General features: G+C 36.9%; 1 protein-coding gene across 2 annotated transcripts in view; it reads left to right on the forward strand.

The window, feature by feature from the left end:
- The window catches only part of LOC124615885 (voltage-dependent calcium channel subunit alpha-2/delta-3), an 824,663-nt gene that overhangs the window by 638,653 nt on the left and 163,672 nt on the right, over positions 1 to 22,338 (forward strand). For both annotated transcript variants that reach the window (XM_047144053.1, XM_047144054.1), the window contains one exon: positions 2,609 to 2,635. In XM_047144053.1, coding sequence (XP_047000009.1) covers positions 2,609 to 2,635 — 27 coding nt within the window. The remainder of the gene's footprint in view (positions 1 to 2,608; positions 2,636 to 22,338) is intronic.

The raw sequence follows: 22,338 nt of genomic DNA on the forward strand, positions 1-22,338 counted from the left end.
AGATAACAGAAACATGCTAATTATCTCAAATTTTGCATATATACTTATGGTGGAGTTTAATTTCACAGAATAGTGATTTTGTCTTAATAGTGTAACACTGTTGATATGAAACTTCCATTAATTTTTGTCACTGCCAATCATATGTGATACAAGTTACATGTTTCTCTGGTCACTTTATGTGTACGTAATTTCTATGTCAGGCAGTGTAGAGTCCTGACCCACTTTTCCTTTGCATTCATTTACAAATACAGTTTTCAACTGATTAGCTTGAGGTCTGATCAGAAAATGAACAGTTTTCTAGAGATTTAAGTTTGATATTATCATTTTAGTGCTGTTTAATTTGTATTTGATAGTTAATTTGTAGGCATTGTTCACAAGGCACAATTTAAAATGTATGCTGTTGATATGATGTTAGATATACATTGCACTAACTGTTTGCATGTTCCTAGCCCAATAGCAATGCTGATGGTACTATTACCAAGGTAAAGTACACTACACACACAACTACACTGCACGTCTTCTATTTTCCTGTTGTTACAAAAGTGCATTATTCATTATACCAGTCCAATTAAAAGGCCACAGAATCTGACTGACTTGATGCTTAATTATAAAATATTTTCAGCCACCAACTGGAGGCAGTCTGTTTGCCAAAAATACATTCTGCATCTAAAGCATAAAAATATATTGGTGAAATTACATCTACAGGTATCACATATCACTGCAGGAAATGTTTTAATTTCAGTCTACGTATGTATATCTTTATATTTAAACTCTCAAGAAATCCTAAATATTTAAATAATTTGGATACAGGCTGTTATGGATGGGCATGCATGGAGGAAACTTGGTTTGGCTTTTGGTGTAAATTTTTTTATGAAAATGTACATTTGCTTCATGTATTTGAGTTTGGAATGTCTGTTTTAAAAATAGAGACAATTGACACTGTATAAATATATAAAAGTCAGATCTGTGGCATTTTAGTTCAGAGATTATGAATATATTAACTGGATGTATAATACTATTTCATACAATGAATTTCACCTCATTGTATCATTTGGTCATTGACAAATATCTCTTATGTTTTTGATAATTACGTAATGAATGGAATTTTGGTGTGTTATGAAAAAAAGTGTTTTGTAAACTTAATAGAGCTTCAGATTGTTATTTTCACAATATTCATAACAAAGATAGTGTATGTCAGTTATTTGTTTGCAAACCGAAATGGGATCATAAAGGTTACCTTAAAATTTCTTTATTACACTCTGTGTGTTATTTTATACTACATTTGTATTTATCATGAAAGCTGTGGTGTTTGGTATTACTTGTGAGAATTCTTATCTGTAACTACTGTGTGATTCCTGCATCTTTTATATACATCACATAGCCATTGTCCTAAGTAGAATGTTTTTAATTTTCACTGTGCTAACAGAAATATATTTACAAATAACATTGTGTCAAGTCAGAGTTTTTGTACTACACTACCATTATTTTGCTAATAACAGTTCAGCAGAAGTTCAACAATTTTTCATCTCTTCCCCAGCTCTCCATAACTTTTGTTGCAGCTTACATTATGCATATTTGCTAGTAATTAATCAATTGACTACAGACTATGAGAAAAATCATATCAAGAATCAAGGGCACCCATACCCAGTTGCAAGGGGGAGGGGGCTGCAGCTCCCCCATCCCCCATTTTCCCAGCTTTCAGGTGTTCTACTTTCAAGAAAATGATTTAAAATTTGGTATTATGCAGGTTTCTAACAGGTTCAGAACTGGACCTTTGTTTATGGCTACTTACAAGTTGCCATTCATCTTCCAAAGTATTAAAAATACCCCATACCCCCTCCCCCTGCCCCTTAAAGACTGTTGTATGAGTCCCCTTGCCAAGAATGTACAACATCAGTAATCAATCAGTTCTATATAATCAATATGTTATGCTATTTTGCTATTTACACTGTCATTTTTCTGTTATGCTGAGATGACATTATCATTCAAGTGAAGATGTTCTGACAGAAAAGTATTACAAACAGTGTACTTTTTGCACTGCTTTTATTTATTTATTTATTTTTCTAGGTTATTTCAGAACTTAACAGTATAAGCCACAGCTGTTTCTTCTCTTATAGTTCAATGTATCTTTCAAATGTCTTCAAGGTACCAAAACATTAATAATCATGATTTGGAGGAAGCATATTGTTGCAGTTTACATTAAATAGTACTGTTTTGAAGAAATTTATTCTTCAGTAAGCTGCTTTATGACACCCCAAATATGAAAAATGTAAATTAAATGGCATAAGTTACCTAGTTTTGACAGCTGCTTCCTTCTTGTAATCTACAGTTTGACTTGCTCCACATCCAGGAAGGTCCTCATTCATTCTTGGCTCTACAGAACAGCAGGAGCAAATGAATGAATGTAGTTCGTACATTAACTAAATTGTCAATTATTGCATACCTTCACAGGTTTGTCAAGTACAACTGCTATTTATGAACTAAAGCAGTAATTTTCTTTTCTCTGTTTGTGTTGTTGGCACTAATGCTCTATTATTTGTTTGTTTTGAACAAGGGGGAATTTTCCTACTCTTGTGTATTTTAACACTTATGATAAATTTGTTTGCAGGAAAAAACATGGACATTACCAGAGAAGGTAACTTCTGTGAATTTATTTCCATTTTGTTGCAGTGCTTCAAATGTATTTTGGTGGTACTTGCTGCCCTGTTGGCTGCCACAGTTTTGCTTTAAGCATTGGTTCAGCTACAGTAATTTATATCTCACTAATATTTGCTGATAGTGTTGCAGTATATACTAATGCTATATTCCATAGCATTTTATTGTCCTATTTCAGCTTTTATTGTAGCATTAACGTGTAATCTTGATGCAAAAATAATTTGTGATGCACCTGCTGCTAACTTATTAAAGTTCCTTCAGAACCTCTTTGTGACTAACTGCTTCCTGTTCCTTACATTTTACAAATGGTGTGTATTGTAATTAAGCATTCTTGTACTTTATGTGTACTGTTAAACTATTGGAAGAGAAGTGCATTTATTGTTGCTAGTGTGAGGTAAGAGTTGCTGTACTCTCCATAAGACCTGTTTTTTTCCTTCTTTTCTTTATCTTACATTCGCTGTGGGTTTTCATAATATAATCTTGGACTTGATTAATAAAAGAATATGCATAATTTAAAAAAATATATGTTTTAATAACTAGACCCCAAAGCAAATAGACGTAAATTATAATTGTCAACTGCTTTGGTTTGTACGTGTCTTATAATGAGTTTTATTAAACTCGAGCAATATGAATAGTCACCCCATTCATAAATTTTTACTGTTCTGATTGACTGACTTTAGTAAACTTGTGTAGTATCTAATTATTAGAGGTACAAGACTCTGATATGGAATTGGTAGTTGGTGATCAAGGAGTCCAATGTAAAGTTTTCTGAAACTTTGTACCATTTGTCTACATTTGAAGTAAATTGTTCTAGTTTGAGACTTCTGGCAGAGGACTGGGTAAAAATGAGAGCAGAGAACAGGATTCTAGAAGTAACAGGGGGTACTACTCACCTCTCAACCTCAGGGTACATAGCTGATGGGATGTAGGGTTGTTGATGCAGGACACTCACTTGTAGACAACAACCATCAGTTAAAGAAGGCTTGCTAAGGTATTTGAGGCTCTACCATAGCTGAACATGGGATCTCCATGATTCTTATTTCACAAACGTACAACATTCCCAACAGGAAGGATATATCATGTTTATCTCATACTATTTGAGCAGCCTGTACATGCCCAGGGATCTTTTCTAGGAAAAGCAGTCATGATCTTTACCATCCATGCTATGTGTTATGGGTACTGTTGTATGTAATTCAATCTTTGACAGTTAAAACCTCATCTGTGAACTGACTGAAAGCATTTGGAATTTTGAAATTTGGATATATAATCACACATACTGGTAAATATCTCACTGGTAGATCATGTATACAATGATGGTATATTTTATCATGCTGGCAAATATCATGAAAGCATATATACCACCAGATGGAAGAAATCAATGTATTTTGTGTACATTTTTCAAATCTAGAAGTACAGTTAAGTATAAATCATGACCAAGGACAGATAGAACGAAAACATGTACCTATTCACAGTTGCAGAATCTCCAGAAGGGGTTTTGCCACCCCAGGTGTTGTCAAATTGAATACATCACCTGAAAATATAGATAGAACATCACCAATCTTCTGTTAGGAGACTGCACTTAAATAGGAAAGGAGAAGGAGCTCTTCTCCATTACCCCCTGTCACAGGATACTGTGCTAAACTTCTTGTGTGATGGGGCGCAGATCATTTCATTCCTCTGTTGCAATCTCCTTGGCCAACCAGTATCTACACTGCTACTGGGATATGCATCAGCTTCACAAGAGCAGTAAATAGTTTCTTGTATCAGTAAATATACTTATTAATAGAGGACAGAATGACTTAGGAGATCAGTTTGGGTTTTAGAGAAATGTAGGAACATTCAAGGCAATACTATCACTTGCCTTAGAAGATAGGTTGAAGAAAGATAAATCTACATTTATAGCATTTGTAGATTTAGAGAAAACTTTTGAAAATGTTGTCAGGGATACACTTTTCAAAATTCTGAGGGCAACAAGGACAAAATACCTTAAGTGGAAGGTTACCTACAACTTGTACAGAAATCACACGGCAATCTCAACAGTCAAAGCAGTAGCAAAGTAGGAAGTGAGGCAGGGTTTGTAGCCTATCCACAAATTTATTCAAACTATATAGTGAGCAAGCAGTATGGGAAACCAAGGAGAAATTTGGATAGGGAGTTTAAGTTCAGGAAGAAGAAATAAAAATTGTATGGTATGTCAGCAACATAGTAATCTTGTGAGATACTGCAAAGAAGCTGGAAGATAATTTGGACAGAATGGATAGTCTCTTTAAAAGTGATTACAAGGTGAAAATGAACAAAATTGAAACTAAGGGTAATTGAATGCAGTCAAATTAAATCATGTGATGCAGAAGGGATTAAATTATGAAATGAGATACCAAAAGTAACTGATGAATTTTTCTACTTCTGATAAAAAATAACTGAGGATGACTGCTTAAGAGGATCATCCCAGGTGAAATGTTCCTCATGGATGTAGAATACGTCAAAAATTGTTAAACAAGTTTTCATTTAAAAGTTAGTAAATAACATATCACAAAACATTTAATGTTCAATACACTGAGGTATGTGTGATAATTCTTAGGCTCCATGTAGCTACGCATCGTCAAATAGAAATACCATTTTACGACACTTATTTACAATGATTGCATTACTGTACTGAATTTGTACAGAAGTCACATTCATCTACATTACATATGTATGGTGCATAGTGGAGGGCACCTTGTACCACTACTAGCTGTTTCCTTTCCTGTTCCACTCATGGATAGAGCGAGGGGAAAATGACTGTCTACATGCCTCCGTATAAACCCTAATTTCTCTTATCTTATCTTCATGGTTCTCATGCGAAATGTACACTACTGACAGTAGCATTTTTCTGCAGTTGGCTTCAAATTCAGCTTCTCTAATTTTTTTCAATAATGTTCCTCGAAAAGAATGTCACCTTCCTTCCAGGGAGTCCCATTTGCGTTCCCAAAGCATCTTTGTAATGCTTGCCTGTCGTTTGAATCTGCTGGAAGCATATCTAACAGCCTGCCCCTGAATTGCTTCACTGTCTTCCTTTAATGTGACCTGGTGCGGATCCCAAACACTCAAGCAGTAGTCAAGAATAGGTTGCACTAGCATCCTATATGCAGTCTCTTTCAGAGATGAACAGCACTTCTCAATCCTCACAAGCTTGTTACATTTCATTTCTCTTTGCAGTGTTACAATCAGATATTCAAATGACATGACTGTGTGAAGCAGGAAACTACTAATGTTGCATCTGAACATTAAGGGTTTGTTTTTCCTACTAATCCACATTAACTTACTTTAGAGTCTGCTGCCATTCGCCACATCAACTAGATATTTTGTCCAAGTAATGTTGTATCATCCTACAATCACTCACCCTTAACACCTTCCCATACAGCATAATCAACAACTAGACATTGCTGCCCATACTGCCCACCAGATCATTTATGTATATAGAAAATCACACTTCCCTGGGGCATTCGTGAAGATGCCCATGTCTCTGATAAATGCTCACTGTTGAGGGCAACATACTGGGGTCTATTATTTAAAAGTCTTCAAGCCACTCATATCTGGAAACTTATTCCATATTGTTGAACCTTCATTAACAGTCTGCAGTGGGATATCATGTCAAACACATTTCAGAAATCTAGTACTGCTACTACTACTAATTTTTGCATTATTTGATATTATTAGTAACATAATACAAATCAGCTGGTTCTACTCAAAAATTCATCAGCGGAGTAGAATGAATTGGTCACCAGTAAGTACTTTAGGCTCCTCTTAAACTGAACTTTATCAGTGATTAAACTTTGTGTGGTTGCTGGCAGATTACTGAAAATGTGTATTCTTGATTAACGGAAATGTTTCTGGACCAAAGTAAATGACTTTAAATCTTTGTGAAGGTTATTCTTGTTTCGAACATTGATTCCATGAACTGAGCTGGTGGTTTGGAAAGAGAGATATTTTAATGACAAATTTCTTTAAGGATAAATATACTGGGAAGCAGTAGTAGTATCCCTAGTTCGCTAAGTAGCCATCTGCAGTATGGTCTTGAGTTCACACCACAAATAATTCTTATTACACATTTTTGAACTCTGGTAAACTTAAGCTTCACTTGATGAGTTACCCCAAAAATAATCTCATATGATATTATAGATTGCAGTAAGCATAGTGGTCTAGCTTTTTTATTCTCATATCACCTATGCCTGAGGACGTTTGCAGTGCAAATAGAGATATGTTTAGGCACTTCAGCAGTTCTGTATTATGCTCCTCCTCGAATTTATTATCTAGCTGTAATCCTAAGAATTTAACACTGTCACCTTCTTCTACCTGTTTATCATCATATTTAGTGTTTACTGGTGAGAAAACTCTCACAAGTTCTAAACTGTGTGTAGTCATACCAAACGGGAAAGCGCTGGTAGATAGACCCAATAAAAAACACACACACACACACACAAATTTCAAGCTTTTGCAACCCAAGGTTGCTTCATCAGGAAAGAGGGAAAGAGGGAAGCATGTGGGTTTTAAGGGAGAGGGTAAGGAGTCATTCCAATCCCGGGAGGGGAAAGACTTACCTTCGGAGAAAAAAGGACAGGTATACACTCGCACACACACACACACACACACACACACACACACACACACACACACACACACACACACACACACACACATATCCATCCGCACACATACAGACACAGGCAGACATATGTAAATGCAAAGAGGTTGGGCAGAGATGTCAGTTGAGGCGGAAGTACAGAGGCAAAGATGTCGTTGAATGACAGTTGATGTACGAGGGGCGGCAACTTGAAACTAGCGGAGGTTGAGGCATGGTGGGTAACGGGAAGAGAGAATGTATTGAAGGGCAAGTACCCATCTCCAGAGTTCTGATAGGTTGGTGTCAGTGGGAAGTATCCAGATAACCTGAACGGTGTAACACTGTGCCAAGATGTGCTGACCGTGCACCAAGGCATGTTTAGCCACAGGGTGATCCTCATTACCAACAAACACTGCCTGCCTGTATCCATTTATGTGAATGGGCAATTTGTTGCTGGTCATTCCAACATAGAAGGCTTCACAGTGTAGGCATGTCAGTTGGTAAATCACGTGGGTGCTTTCACACGTGGCTCTGCCTTTGATCGTGTACACCTTCCGGGTTACAGGACTGGAGTAGGTGGTGGTGGGAGGGTGCTTGGGACAGGTTTTACACTGGGGGTGGTTACAAGGGTAGGAGCCAGAGGGTAGGGAAGGTGGTTTGGGGATTTCATAGGGATGAACCAAGAGGTTATGAAGGTTAGATGGACAGCGGAAAGACACTCTTGGTGGAGTGGGGAGGATTTCATGAAGGATGGATCTCATTTCAGGGCAGGATTTGAGGAAGTTGTATCCCTGCTGGAGAGCCACATTCAGAGTCTGATCTAGTCCCGGAAAGTGTCCTGTCACAAGTGGGGCACTTTTGGGGTTGTTCTGTGGGAGGTTCTGGGTTTGAGTGGATGAGGAAGTGGCTCTGGTTATTTGCTTCTATACCTGGTTGGGAGGGTAGTTGCGGGATGCGAAAGCTGTTTTCAGGTTATTGGTGTAATAGTTAAGGAATTCAGGACTGGAGCAGATTTGTTTGCCATGAAGACCTAAGCTGTAGGGAAGGGTCCGTTTGATATGGAATGGGTGGCAGCTGTCATAATGGAGGTACTGTTGCTTGTTGGTGGGTTTGATGGACGGATGTGTGAAGCTGGCCATTGGACAGATGGAGGTCAATGTCGAGGAAAGTGGCATGGGATATGGAGCAGGTACTTACCCTAAGGTAAGTCTTTCCACTCCCGGGATTGGAACGACTCCTTACCCTCTCCTGCAAAACCCACATCCTTTTGTCTTTCCCTCTCCTTCCCTCTTTCCTGATGAAGCAACCTTGGGTTTCGAAAGCTTGAAATTTGTGTGTGTGTTTGTGTGTTTTTTATCGGGCCTATCTACCAGCGCTTTCCAGTTTGGTAAGTCACAGCATCTTTGCTTTATATATATATATTTTTCCCATGTGGAATTTTTCCCAACAAAGATGCTTTAACTTACCAAACGAGAAAGCGCTGGTATGTTGATAGACACAATAAAATAAAAAAACACACAAACACAAATATTCAAGCTTTCGCTACCCATGGTTGCTTCATCAGGAAAGAGGGAAGGAGAGGGAAAGACGAAAGGATGTGGGTTTTAAGGGAGAGGGTAAGGAGTCATTCCAATTCTGGGAGCGGAAAGACTTACCTTAGGGGGAAAAAGGGACAGGTATACACGCGCGCGTGCACACACGCGCACACACACACACACATATACAGACACAGGTAGACATATGTACAATATGTCTGCCTCTGTCTGTATATGTGCGAATGGATGTGTGTGCATGCAAGTGTGTACCTGTCCCTTTGTTTTAGCCGACAGTGTACTGATTTCGAAGTTGTGACATTTTCTATTGTGAATTTTATATCTTTAATTGGCTATAAAATGTATTATGTGATGTAACAGTAATAATTTGACAGTCAAACTTTCTTTCATCATGGTGATTAGTTAGCTACAATACAGCACTCCCACCACTATTAGTAAAATGTTACTGACCAAGTAAACAAATGTATTGTGCCGCTGTTGGTGACCCAATTAAATTCAGGCAGTAAGCTGTTGCTTGATAGCAAAAATGTGGCACAAAAAATACTGCCTGATAGTGGTGTTAGGTGTGCAGTAGATGACCTCAAAAGTGCTTCCTACATTCCCAGTTAACTGGTGATGGACTCAGAACAGCATTCACTTCAGGCTACTATATTATCTATCAGGTCAACTGTGACATACAACTTAAACTTGTCATAGTAAAAACATTCAAATCACTTGTTCCATCACTCCACATCAAGTTGAGCACTGAGTAGGACATGCCAGACAACAACACTGAGAAATGATTCTCACCTTCTTTGAATAAGTTGAGCCCAGTTAATATTGGATCAAGAGACAGCAAGCATTCACTATTCTGCTCAAAAACTCCTATTGAATGAATATGTCCCAGCAGTAAAATTGTAGTTAATGTGGCAGAATTTTCTAGTCTGTAAAGGCTGTCTTTCCATTTCGTGTTCATCCCTGAGGTTGGTTTGCAGCAGAGCACCATTCCTCTCTTCTGCCTGGCTTCCTCTTCATTTATACGTATGTGTTACATCCAACATCATTCATGATCTGTTGCATGTATGATATCCTTGGTCGCCCCCACCAATTCCTTCCCTCAATAGCTCCTTCTGCTATTGTTCAAATAGTGTTGTTGTGTCATAGGATGTGCCCTACAAGTCTGTCTCTTCTTGTTTGGATGTGCCTCCACAGAAATCTGGTTTCCTGTATTCTTCTAAGCACCTCTTCATTTGTTACTTTGTCTCTCCAGCTGATCTTCATCATCCTTCTATAGCACTACATCTCCAGGGCCTCTAGCTGTCTTCTCTCTTCTCTTCCAATTGTCCAAGTTTCACATCAGTATAGGGCCACACTCCAAATGAAACCTTCCATGATACGTTTCCTTATTTTCCGACTGATGTTGTTGCTGATGAGTAAGCTCCTCCTCCGATTAAATGCAATTTTGGCCTTTTGTATTCTACTCGCAATTTCTTTCCGGCTTCTGCCATCCCTTGTGATTTTGCTTCCCAGTTAAGTAAATTCCTCTATCACTACCAGCTCCTCTCTTCAAATTCTTGTACTCAGAGGTTCATATTCTGCTCCTATGCTGCATACCATCACTTTAGTCTTTTTGTTGTTTATTCTCATTCCACACTGATTGCATAGAATTTTTTCCGTTGTTCCAAGGACTTCCTCTAGATCTTCTTTTGTCTCCATGACTATAGCAATATCATCTGCGTAACGTAGCGTGTCTCTCTTCTGCCCGTTAATTTTGATACCCACCTCAGTAGTTTCTTGAACTTAGTCTATAGCTTCCTGGATGTAAGCATTGAATATAAGAGGAGAGAGAGCACCTCCTTGTCTTACCCCTTTTCTAATATTTGCTTCTTGTTCCTGGTGACAGTTCCTAATCACTGCCACCTGATTCTTACAGAAACTGAGTATCACACGGATGTCTTTGTACCTTATTCCGCTTTTCCGCAGCACTCTGAACATCTCTTGCCCAATAATGTTATCAAATGCCTTTTCCATGTCTACAAAACCAATATAAGTTGGTTTATTTTTCTGTAATTGCTTTTCGATCATGAGTCTCAGTGCTAGAATTGCCTCTCTTGTTCCCAATCCCCTTCTGAAACCAAACCAAACTTCACTTAGCATATCTTCCGCCTTCTCTTCAATTCTCTTCAGAACTATTTTTATGAGAATTTTTGATGCATGTGATATTAGGCTTAGAGTTCAGTACTGTTCACATTTTGTAGCTGCTGCCTTCTTTGCTATAGGAACAATGATACATTTCTGGAAGTCTATTCGTATCTCTCCTGTGTTATAGATGGACCTAATAAGTTTAAGCAGCATCATTTTCATACTGTCACCAGAATTCTTTATTAGTTCTGCAGGGATATCATCAATACCTGTTGCTTTGTTGTTCCGTAGTTCTTTTAGAGCTCTGTCAAATTCTTCTAAAAACTAAAGGCTGTCAAAAGTGCTAAGATAGTTCAGTTTTCATACACATTGTTGGTCCCAGTTCTGTGATTGTGTGCAAAGCCACTTACTTTGTGATGGTTCTTCAGCAGACACTATACCCGTTCACCGCTCATCATCATCATCATCATCATCTATCTTTTTTGTTGACATAACATCAGATGCCATTGTTTGAAATGAAACATTTATTTGAAAACTGCAAAAGTATACAAAATCATCAGCAAATAAGCAGCACCACTTATTACACCGACTGAAATCTAAAGAAACTATACTGGCATGTGACAAACAACTTTCAAAGTTTATTAACATACATATCTATATGAATATTGAGAACACTGACACTTTCAGACTCTCCTTCAATGTTTTATGTATGTGATGAAGCAGACACAATACCAACAAGTTCCTTCATTGTCTGCAACTTTGTAAATGGTAACCCTTTTGTCAAAATGTCTGCTGCCTGTCTGTTGGTTGGTGTGTAATCCACTCTAACATACTTCTCTTTAACTAAATGGCAAATGTAATGATAATCTATGTATTTTGATCATTCATGAAATCCTGATCCATTAATAAATGTGGCATCACTTTGGTAGCAAACTTGACTTGCAGTCCCACATTCTGCATTCATTAAAGAAAGAACAGCACACCACTGCAATTTATGTTTCCACACAATTGGCCTTCCATGGAACTTCAGTAGGACCCCTCTTGTTGATTGTCTTGCGCTTCTGTGCCCACCATGATCAGCTTCACTGTAAGCTTCTTCATTCTTCTCAAACTTAATGCCATATGAAACTATTGATCTAAGATACAGGCATATTCATTTGAACAATTCAAAATGTGCCTGTGCTGGTGAGTCCTGAGCTCACGATGCAACTTTAGCAGCATATGGTAAATCTTGTCTTACACATTGTGTTAAATACATCAAACTTCCTGCATTTCTCAATGTAGTTCAGTATTATTAAAAGAGTGTGACTCGCATGGTATATAATCTGGTTCAGTGGGTAAAGATAATGGTTTTATATTCATCATACCATATTTTCTAAAATTGTCTTCACATATGCTGACTGATTTACTTGAATACAGGTGTCAAATTTAGTGATTTGTGTACCCAAGAAGTAATCAACCTTTTCTACAGTGATCTGAAAACGTTTACCCAACTGTTCAATTGACTTAGTTGTTGCATCAATAGAGGGCATAGTCAATCCACCATCACCATAAAAGAGCAGCACTATGGTTTCACCATAGAACATATATGGATCTGGAACAGCTCTTCCATAAATTACATTCAGTAAGAAATTTAACATTCATACCAGCATTTTGGTGGCCAAGATAGACATGAAGCCCATGCCTACTACAGTAGTACAAGTTTATATGCCAACTAGCTCTGCAGATGATGAAGAAATTGATGAAATGTATGATGAGATAAAAGAAATTATTCAGGTATTGAAGGGAGACGAAAATTTAATAGTCATGGGTGACTGGAATTCGAGAGTAGTAAAAGGGAGAGAAGGAAACATAGTAGGTGAATATGGATAGGGGGTAAGAAATGAAAGAGGAAGCCGTCTGCTAGAATTTTGCACAGAGCATAACTTAATCATAGCTAACACTTGGTTCAAGAATCATAAGAGAAGGTTGTATACATGGAAGAATCCTGGAGATACTAGAAGGTATCAGATAGATTATATAATGGTAAGACAGAGATTTAGGAACCAGGTTTTAAATTATAATACATTTCCAGGGGCAGGTGTGGGGACTCTGACCACAATCTATTGCTTATAACTGCAAAAAGGTGGGAATTTAAGGAGATGGGACCTGGATAAACTGACTAAACCAGAGGTTGTACAGAGTTTCAGGGAGAGCATAAGGGAACAATTGACAGGAATGGGGGAAAGAAATACAGTAGAAGAAGATTGGGTAGCTCTGAGGGATGAAGTAGTGAAGGCAGCAGAGGATTAAGTCGGTAAAAAGACGAGGACTAATAGAAATCCTTGGGTAACAGAAGAAACATTGAATTTAATTGATGAAAGGAGAAAATATAAAAATGCAGTAAATGAAGCAGGCAAAAATGAATACAAACATCTCAAAAATGAGAAAGACAGGAAGTGCAAAATGGTGAAGCAGGCGCTTATCTCACTAGGGGTAAGATAGATACTGCCCACAGGAAAATTAGAGATACCTTTGGAGAAAAGAGAGCCACTTGTATGAATATCAAGAGCTCAGATGGAAGCCCAGTTCTAAGCAAAGAAGGGAAAGAGAAAGGTGGAAGGAGTATATAGAAGGTATATACAAGGGCAATGTACTTGAGGACAATATCATGGAAATGGAAGAGGATGTAGATGAAGATGAAATGGGAGATACGATACTGCATGAAGAGTCTGAGAGACACTGAAAGTCCTGAGTCGAAACAAGGCCCCGGGAGTAGAAAACATTCCATTAGAACTACTGACAGCCTTGGGAGAGCCAGTCCTGACAAAACTCTACCATCTGGTGAGCAAGATGTATGAGACAGGTGAAATACCCTCAGACTTCAAGAAGAATATAATAATTCCAATCCCAAAGAAAGCAGGTGTTGACAGATGTGAAAATTATCAGTTTAATAAGTCACAGCTGCAAAATACTAATGCGAATTCTTTACAAACGAATGGAAAAATTGGTAGAAGCCGACCTCAGGGAAGATCAGTTTGGATTCCTTAGAAATGTTGGAACATGTGAGGGAACACTGACCTTACGACTTATCTTAGAAGGAAGATTTAGGAAAGGCAAACCTACATTTCTAACATTTGTAGACTTAGAGAAAGCTTTTGACAATGTTGACTGGGATACTCTCTTTCAAATTCTAAAGGTGGCAGGGGTAAAATACAGGGAGCGAAAGGCTATTTACAATTTGTACAGAAACCAGATGGCAGTTATAACAGTTGAGGGGCATGAAAGGGAAGCAGTGTTTGGGAAGGGAGTGAGACAGGGTTGTAGCCTCTCCCCGATGTTATTCAATCTGTATATTGAGCAAGCAGTAAAGGAAACAAAAGAAAAATTCGGAGTAGGTATTAATATCCATGGAGAAGAAATAAAAACTTTGAGGATCGCCGATGACATTGTAATTCTGTCAGAGACGGCAAAGGGCTTGGAAGAGCAGTTGAATGGAATGGACATATAAAATGGAGACTGACAATGGCAAGAAAAGCGTTTCTGAAGAAGAGAAATTTGTTAACATCGAGTATAGATTTAAGTGTCAGGAAGTTGTTTCTGAAAGTATTTGTATGGAGTGTAGCCATGTATGGAAGTGAAACATAGACGATAAATAGTTTGGACAAAAAGAGAATAGAAGCTTTCGAAATGTGGTGCTACAGAAGAATGCTGAAGATTAGATGGGTAGATCACATAACTAATGAGGAGGTATTGAATAGAATTGGGGAGAAGAGGAGTTTGTGGCACAACTTGACAAGAAGAAGTGACTGATTGGTAGGACATGTTCTGAGTCATCAAGGGATCACAAATTTAGCATTGGAGGGCAGTGTGGAGGGTAAAAATCGTAGAGGGAGACCAAGAGATGAAGACACTAAGCAGATTCAGAAGGATGTAGGTTGCAGTAAGCACTGGGAGATGAAGAAGCTTTTGCAGGATAGAGTAGCATGGAGAGCTGCATCAAACCAGTCTCAGGACTGAAGACCACAACAATAGCAACCAGCATTTTGAGGCTTGATTTAGACCACACAGATTCCAGTAATTTACATAGTGTCCTGTACCATTTTCAAAGCTTTGTGGTTGACACTTGTATACTTCCTTCTTCAATACATCATCGAGAAATGCTGTCCTTACATCAAATTGCCTCATATACCAATCATGAGGGATTGCAATATTCAAAAGGGCTCTCATCATCTCAGATCTTGGAACAGAACTAAATGTGTCAGCATTAACTATTCCAAAATGTTGAGTATATCCTTTTGCCACCAATTAAACCTTATACTGAACCACTTCATTATTTGAATTTATTTTGTAGCAACGACCAATCAATTTTCAATTACCTTGCTTGTTTTGGTTTTTTAAACTATTTATCATATTTTATTTTATCTTTTTTTCATTTCTTTCTTTCTCCATTACTTCCTTGCCGTCTTGAGAATTTTCGGACTGCACACCATTGATGGGCTGAGCCTCCACAGTAACATGGTGGTTTCTTCAAATTTTGCTTAAATTGTGACTTCTTTTGCCTTCATTTCTTGCTTCCTAGTTTGTCTCAACTTGTTCTTCATTGTCATACAAAGGGTTACTAAATCTTTCATCACTTGTTGCTACATCAAGGATGCAGCCAAGGCAGATGCCCCCAACTCATGTAAATGAAATTGCACACAACCTAGTTGCCATATATTGAAAGTGAAAAATATTTTGATTCTAGTCATGTGACATGCTGTTGAGTCAGGAAGGCCATAGATCAATTTAAGCTGTTGATATATACATAGCACAATCAGCTATTATCTATTCACATTTAAGTGAAGATCAACTACTGTAAATTGTTGGCCTTATTTGAGCATAGATGTTGTTTTGATAATTAATTCAGTTCTTATTTGCAGTTGAATTTTATGTAATTTTTAATTGTGGATAAGTTTGTAACTACAAAGAAGAGGAGAACCAATTTTGTTTTTTCCACTAGCATTATGGTAAGTTAAAGATATGTATGTACTACTAAATAGCCTAATTACCTATCTATAACAGTTTATTATTAGAACTGGATTCATTTGGAAACAGATTGAAATTTGTGGTTCCAATATTTCAGTATTTCCGAAGATGTTGGAGCTGTAAACATCATTACATTAAAATAAGTGCATAAAAGTACACTTGGATTTTCCTGTGTCACCCAAAAACCATGTTGATCAACAAAAATATTGCCCAAATTATGATGGTTGCATTTCTTTTAACAATTTGCTCAAAATTATCTCATTAGGAACCCAAACGGCAAAATATCACCCAATTTGGTCACCCAGAGGGGAGTCATTTGTGAAAACCAGATCCAGTATATAATGATGGGGAAGCATTTGTGGAGAGTGAAAAGGATGTAGTTTGTTTGTTTCTAACAAATTTTCCAGGGGGTTTGCTTGAATTCATCTGAGCCTACTACACCCTGCATCCCCTGCCCTCTTTTTCATCCAGATTATCTTCATACTGATTATCTTCAAACTAATATTTTTAAGTTGTAGACACCATGAGATAAAAAATACATTTTTCATTGCTTTTGTAACAATACTTATTTTGATTTGGGGAATAGTTATTTCTTTCTGGGGCAGACAGTATTAAATTTAATGTAGGTTTGCATAGGATTTTGACAGTAGGCTTAGTTCAGGGATTTTACAATTCAAGGCAGCTAGCTATCATCATTTTATACTATGTATCTGTGCATAAAGATGACTCATGTGTGAAACAGTGATATATCTTCAGGTTTTACTATAAGAACAATGCTCTACTTTGAAATGTCTCATTTACCCTTTGAACAGTGAATCCAACCCTCACAACCCTAACGGATTGTAAATAAATGTCATACAAACAACAACCTACTATATAACCATATTATCATAGATATTAACTCATTTATGGTGTTGCTATAATTTAAAAGTCTCTTTATAATTAATGCATGAATCAATTTTAAGATTCCAAAACTGTAGCTTATAGTATTTTTGTGTTCTATTTTGTTTTATAAGTAAATAGTCCACCACTGTAGTCAAGTGGTCAATGTGACATTCTCTCAATGTAAAGGGCCCATGTTCAATTCCTGGTACTGCATAGGAATTTCTCTTGGTGGGAGGACTGGACGAGGATCCACTCATCCTTGTGATGCCAATTGAGGAGCTATGAGACTGAGAGATAATGCCTCCAAGGTTGGAATGTCGACATCAGCAAGAAGTACTTAAGGGAGCTGAACATTTTAATGAAATGAAAGATACCTTAATAAAATTTGAGATTGAATAAAAGAACTTTGTATGGTTTGATGCACTGAAAGAATTCTGAGTTGGTGTCAGATAAGTTATAAATTTAAATACAAGATTGTAGTAGGAAAAAGATAGCTTTTGTCAAAAGAGATTTGAGCCCATTTAACTTTATAAGTTGTTCAACCCAATGTTAAGATTCTTCTGTTCTATAATATTCAACCTCATGTAGAATTTTGATTCATTTGGCAATAAAGCGAAGTTATCATATATTTAATTGTGCGTTTGGGAATATCACACACACACACACACACACTGTTGAAAATACATGTTACACTTTTTTAAGAAAAGCTTTTCTTTCTTAATTTTATAGACCAAATGCTTTTTGTATGACGGCCACCCGAAAGCAAATTATCCACATAAAAAAAAAAAAAAAAAAAAAAAAAAAAAAAAAAAAAAAAAAAAAAAAAAAAAAAAAAGTAAAAATGTTTTCAGAGTAGATGCAAAACATGAGCCTTTTTAAGGCCCTCCTTAACAATTGAACCCCCCTCCTCCCTTTGATAAAATCTTAGCGTCGTAGCTATGGCCTTGGCCCCATTGGCTATCCTCTTCAAAATCAACATTTTAAAATTCATTCCCTGTACATTTTCATCTGCATCTGAGATATCAACATCCCTTTTAGTCTCTTGGGTAAGTGGTTTCTGTAATTGTTTGCAGTCGAATTTTACATCTCCGCATACAAAAACACATCTTTATTCCCCCCCCCCCCTCCAAGGAAAATAAGCGCAGTATCCCCAGTTGTCATAACCACCCATGCACCCATGCATCCTTTTGAAGATGTAGATTTCTTCAAAAATATTTCAGTTGGAGTTTTACCTTTAATTTTTGTGGGATCAGTTTGGTGCGAAGTGTATGTTGCACACATAACAGCCCTACCCCATAATGCTTTTGGTAGTACTCAGCAGAACAGAGCCAAGAATGTTCCATCTCATAAAGCATTCTATTTTCCCAGTCAGCAATTCCATTCTGCTGAGGAGTATATGGTGCAGCAATCAAATGTTCCACTCCAGTTGAGTCAGCAGACTTATGTACATCTTTATTACAGAACCCTTGCCACCGTCTGCATGTAAATCTTTCACTGTAACATCAGCCTGAGTCTCTATTATTTTAATCAACAGTGATAATTTTCCTTTACTTTCGTCTTTACAGTACAAAAAATATTTTACTCAAAAACTGGAAAAAACATCTGCATAAACTAACTGTCCAGGTTTAATAGGTTTATGTACTCTTTCAACAAATAACAGGTGATGATGTGTACCATAGACACATCCCTCACAAAAGCTACTATCATTCTTTGGCTCTGTATTATGATCCTTCAAAAACTGGTGCACATTGTGTTTATTTTTGGTGACCCATTTTCTCATGTCATCTCTGTGAAGCGTCATCAGTTTCAGTAAAAGCACAAGACTTTTCTTGATAAACAACCTTCACAAGTAAACAATAAAGTTCATTTTTATTACTGGGTGTAGCAACAGGTGGAATATTGTTTTTGAAAAATACCTACGATACGCCATCATTTTTTATTATTTGATTTATTCCTTTTTGTGCAGCTTTCTTAACAGAAAGTAAGTTACAGGATCCATCAGGGCAAAATCAAAAATCTTCAAAATATTGTTCTGTCAATTTCAGTCCATTGACTACGTGTACGTCAATTTGACTGATGTAAAATGCTTCAATTTGCATACAGTTCTTGACACTGTCCATCTTCTTTGGAGTTTCAAATAGTTCACATGTAGTGTACCGATCCTGATGAATTGTTATGTGATGTGTCACACCACTGTCAATGTACCACTCATCACAACCAGTGAATTTATGTCTACAGAAAAATTGTTGCATCCCACCATTAAAACTTTCTTTGTTTCTAAAGTGTCTGTATGACTACAAGTTCCTAAATTTTCAACTGATGTTACACTATCTGATAATATAGCACAATCTTCTGTTTTGTCTGTGCTAATACATTAATTTGAGTGATGGCCCTTTTTCTTACATTTAAAACAAACCTTAATGTATCTGCTTCAGATGAAGTTTTTTAGTGCCTTTGTTGCTGTTTGACACAGTTGCTGTAGCAATACTTCCATCATCATGATCTGTTATTCTCAGTTCCTAATTTAAACACTGCTTTTGTAACTTATTCCATGTCTTTTCTTCAGCAGGCAAATTGTGCCATGTATTATAAATGAATCGAACTCCTTGGGAAAAGATTGCATAATCATGCACAGAAGTCACTGTTGTCAGTTGGCTTCTCTAACAATGAAAGTTGAGCTGATACTGTATCAAACTCTGCTAAATGGTCTTGTATACCACCACAATGTTATGAAATTTATGTTGAAGCAGATCAATGTATTCAGCCGACTGAAAATCATAAATTTTATATAGCTTATCCCAAGTCACTTTTTTTAACAGTATTGCTCTCCCCAACATGAAGTAAAGGTTTGGTGTCAAGTGATAGAATTAGCTATTTCCATGCCTTTCTATTAGCCTTGGTTCATTTAGCAGGATCAGTTTAGTAATATTGTCCACTTTCTTCTGGCTTAATCAGCACACCTTTTTCAATGTCAAAGATTTCATCACACTCTAAAATAGTTATCATGGTTCTCCAATCACTCGGTTTTTTATGTCTTTTGTCAGCCATTGTCTCACTTTTTAGACCTGTGTAATAGAAAGTTATCATTGAAATTGGCTAAAATTGTCACAAATCATGAGAACTTTGTCAACCACACTCTGTTATCTTGTTGACAAAACATCAAATGCCAGTTTTTGAAATGAAACATTTATTTGAAAACCACAAAAGTACAACAGCATCATTGAATAACCAACACCACTCATTACTCCAACTAAACCCCAAAGACACTGTAATGAAATGTGATAGACAGTTTTCAAAGATACTAATACTTTGATTATTTTGAAAGCAAGTTTGGCAAGAAGTGGAAATGTCAAATTTTACATTTGAATTAAGAATTAAAGATATAAATTAATGTCCCCCAGGTACCTTTTTGTACTGCAAAATCAGCTGTATTCAGTATAATGTGTGAAATACAGTAGTAGAACTATGAGCCATTGCTACACAGCTATGAGCAGATAAAACACTCCACTCTGAAATTAGTCTTTGATAAAATAGGGTGGATTTGAAGGTGCTGTCAGGGAAACGGCACCTGTCACTACCCTCGAGATTAACACCTGTCTGATCGCGGCATCATTCCACTATTCTGCTCCACTAATCTTTTCGTTTAACAAATTAATTCCATATGTGGTCTATATTTACAGACATTTAGCATGTTAATTCTTCATGTGAGCTTGTCTTTGTCATCATAGAAACTTTTATTTAACAGAAGTATAAGTATCAATGGGAATACAGAAATTTGGACTTAATAATATTTCAAATAAAGGAAAGGCAACCCCTCACCTCTAACTGCCTGACTTGTGTCACATAGAAACATGCAACAGCAAACTATTTATACCAGCTTTCAAACTTACTCCTGTTCTCAGCACATAACAGATTTGAATGTGTCCATTTTTGTTTCTCTTAAGTGAAGCTGCACGATATTAAGCAAATAAAATTTAATACAGTGTCATAGCAGAAATGTTATTTGCATTATGAAGTGCTACTTTCTACTGCTGCTTTTTCTTCAGTATATGGCTCACAGTAAAAGGTTCTGTTAAATATAGCCAGCAACCCATCTGTAATTTGACAATTACTTTATTTTAATTCATTGGTCATTTCCTGAAGCAACTTTTCCTCTTCCTTCTTCATTTTAACCCCTGAAATAGACTGTGCAAAGGTGACATACGACTTGATGGATTTGCCTTGTTATCCTCCCAAAATTTCTCCCGGAATTTACTATGTTTTTACTTCCATCCTTCTGACTATTTCTTGCCAGTCTTCTTTTTAAGCGTCTCCACCAATATGTACAACTTTTTAAGCATTCCAAAGGGTGATGTCTTATTACAATGTCTTCTGTGGTGTTCATATCATGTAAATCTTCCTTGGTTTCTTCCAATCAGCCAATTCTTTATCTTCTCTGAGTTAATAATATCAAGTAATCTTTTGGTGGTTCTTTGTTATTGGCCATTCTGTAAATATGATCATAAAATTTCAAGTATCTTGTGTTAGAGATCAAGTGTTCTCCTTTTCATCCAGATTTCATTTTCTTGCCTAAGCCCATATATTTCCCCAGTAATTTTTTGCTTCTGTTTTTCAATTTCTGCATCTTTATAGTACCTTCCAATACCTACTGCTCATTATATTGCAATTTTGTGGTGTATGATTTTAATTTTTTGTTATAGTGGGTTCACATGCTTCTGAGAGCCTTTGGAAGTTAAATGTCATTTTCTGTATTTGCACTACTGCGTATCCCTAATGGAAATAGAATATCTGCAAGATATTTGAAGGATATCCTTATAAAATTTGAAAGAACGAGGTGTTGGTGAGACTTTCGGAGGGGGCACTAAACAATACAAGGAAAAAATATTGTAGAACATGAATGGGTAGCTTTTAGAGATGGAAAAGTGAAGGCAGCAGAGTATCAAATGATAAAAAGATGAGGCCTAGTAGAAAGCCTTGGATACCGCAAGAGATACTGAATTTAACTGATGAAAGGGTAAAATATAAAAATGAAACAGTTTAAGGGAATACAAATGTCTGAAAAATGAGATTGACAGGAAGTGCAAAACTGCTTATCACCAAAGGCTAGAGGACAAACATAAGGACTGAGAGGCGAATCTCACGAGGGGGCGAGATAGATGCCATCTGCAGGAAACTTAGAGGTCTTCTTTGGAGAAAAGAGAAATAGCCCTATGAATATAAAGAGCTCAGAGGTAAAAGCAGTAGTAAGGAAAGAAGGGAAAGCTGAAAGGTGGAAGAAGTATGGAGAGGGCCATACAAGGGAGATGAACTTTAAGGCATTGTATAAATGGAAGAGGACATAGATGAAGATGAGATGGGAGACATGTTACTGCCAGAAAAAATTGACAGAGCATTGAATGATCTATTTTGAAAGAAGGCCGTGGGAGTCTGCTACATTCCATCAGAACTACTGATAGCCTTGGGTGAGACAGTCATGACAAACTCTTCCATCTGGTGTGGAAAATGTATGAGACAGGT

The sequence above is a fragment of the Schistocerca americana genome, chromosome 5, assembly GCF_021461395.2.
Source record: "Schistocerca americana isolate TAMUIC-IGC-003095 chromosome 5, iqSchAmer2.1, whole genome shotgun sequence".
NCBI classification, from domain to species: Eukaryota; Metazoa; Arthropoda; class Insecta; order Orthoptera; family Acrididae; genus Schistocerca; species Schistocerca americana.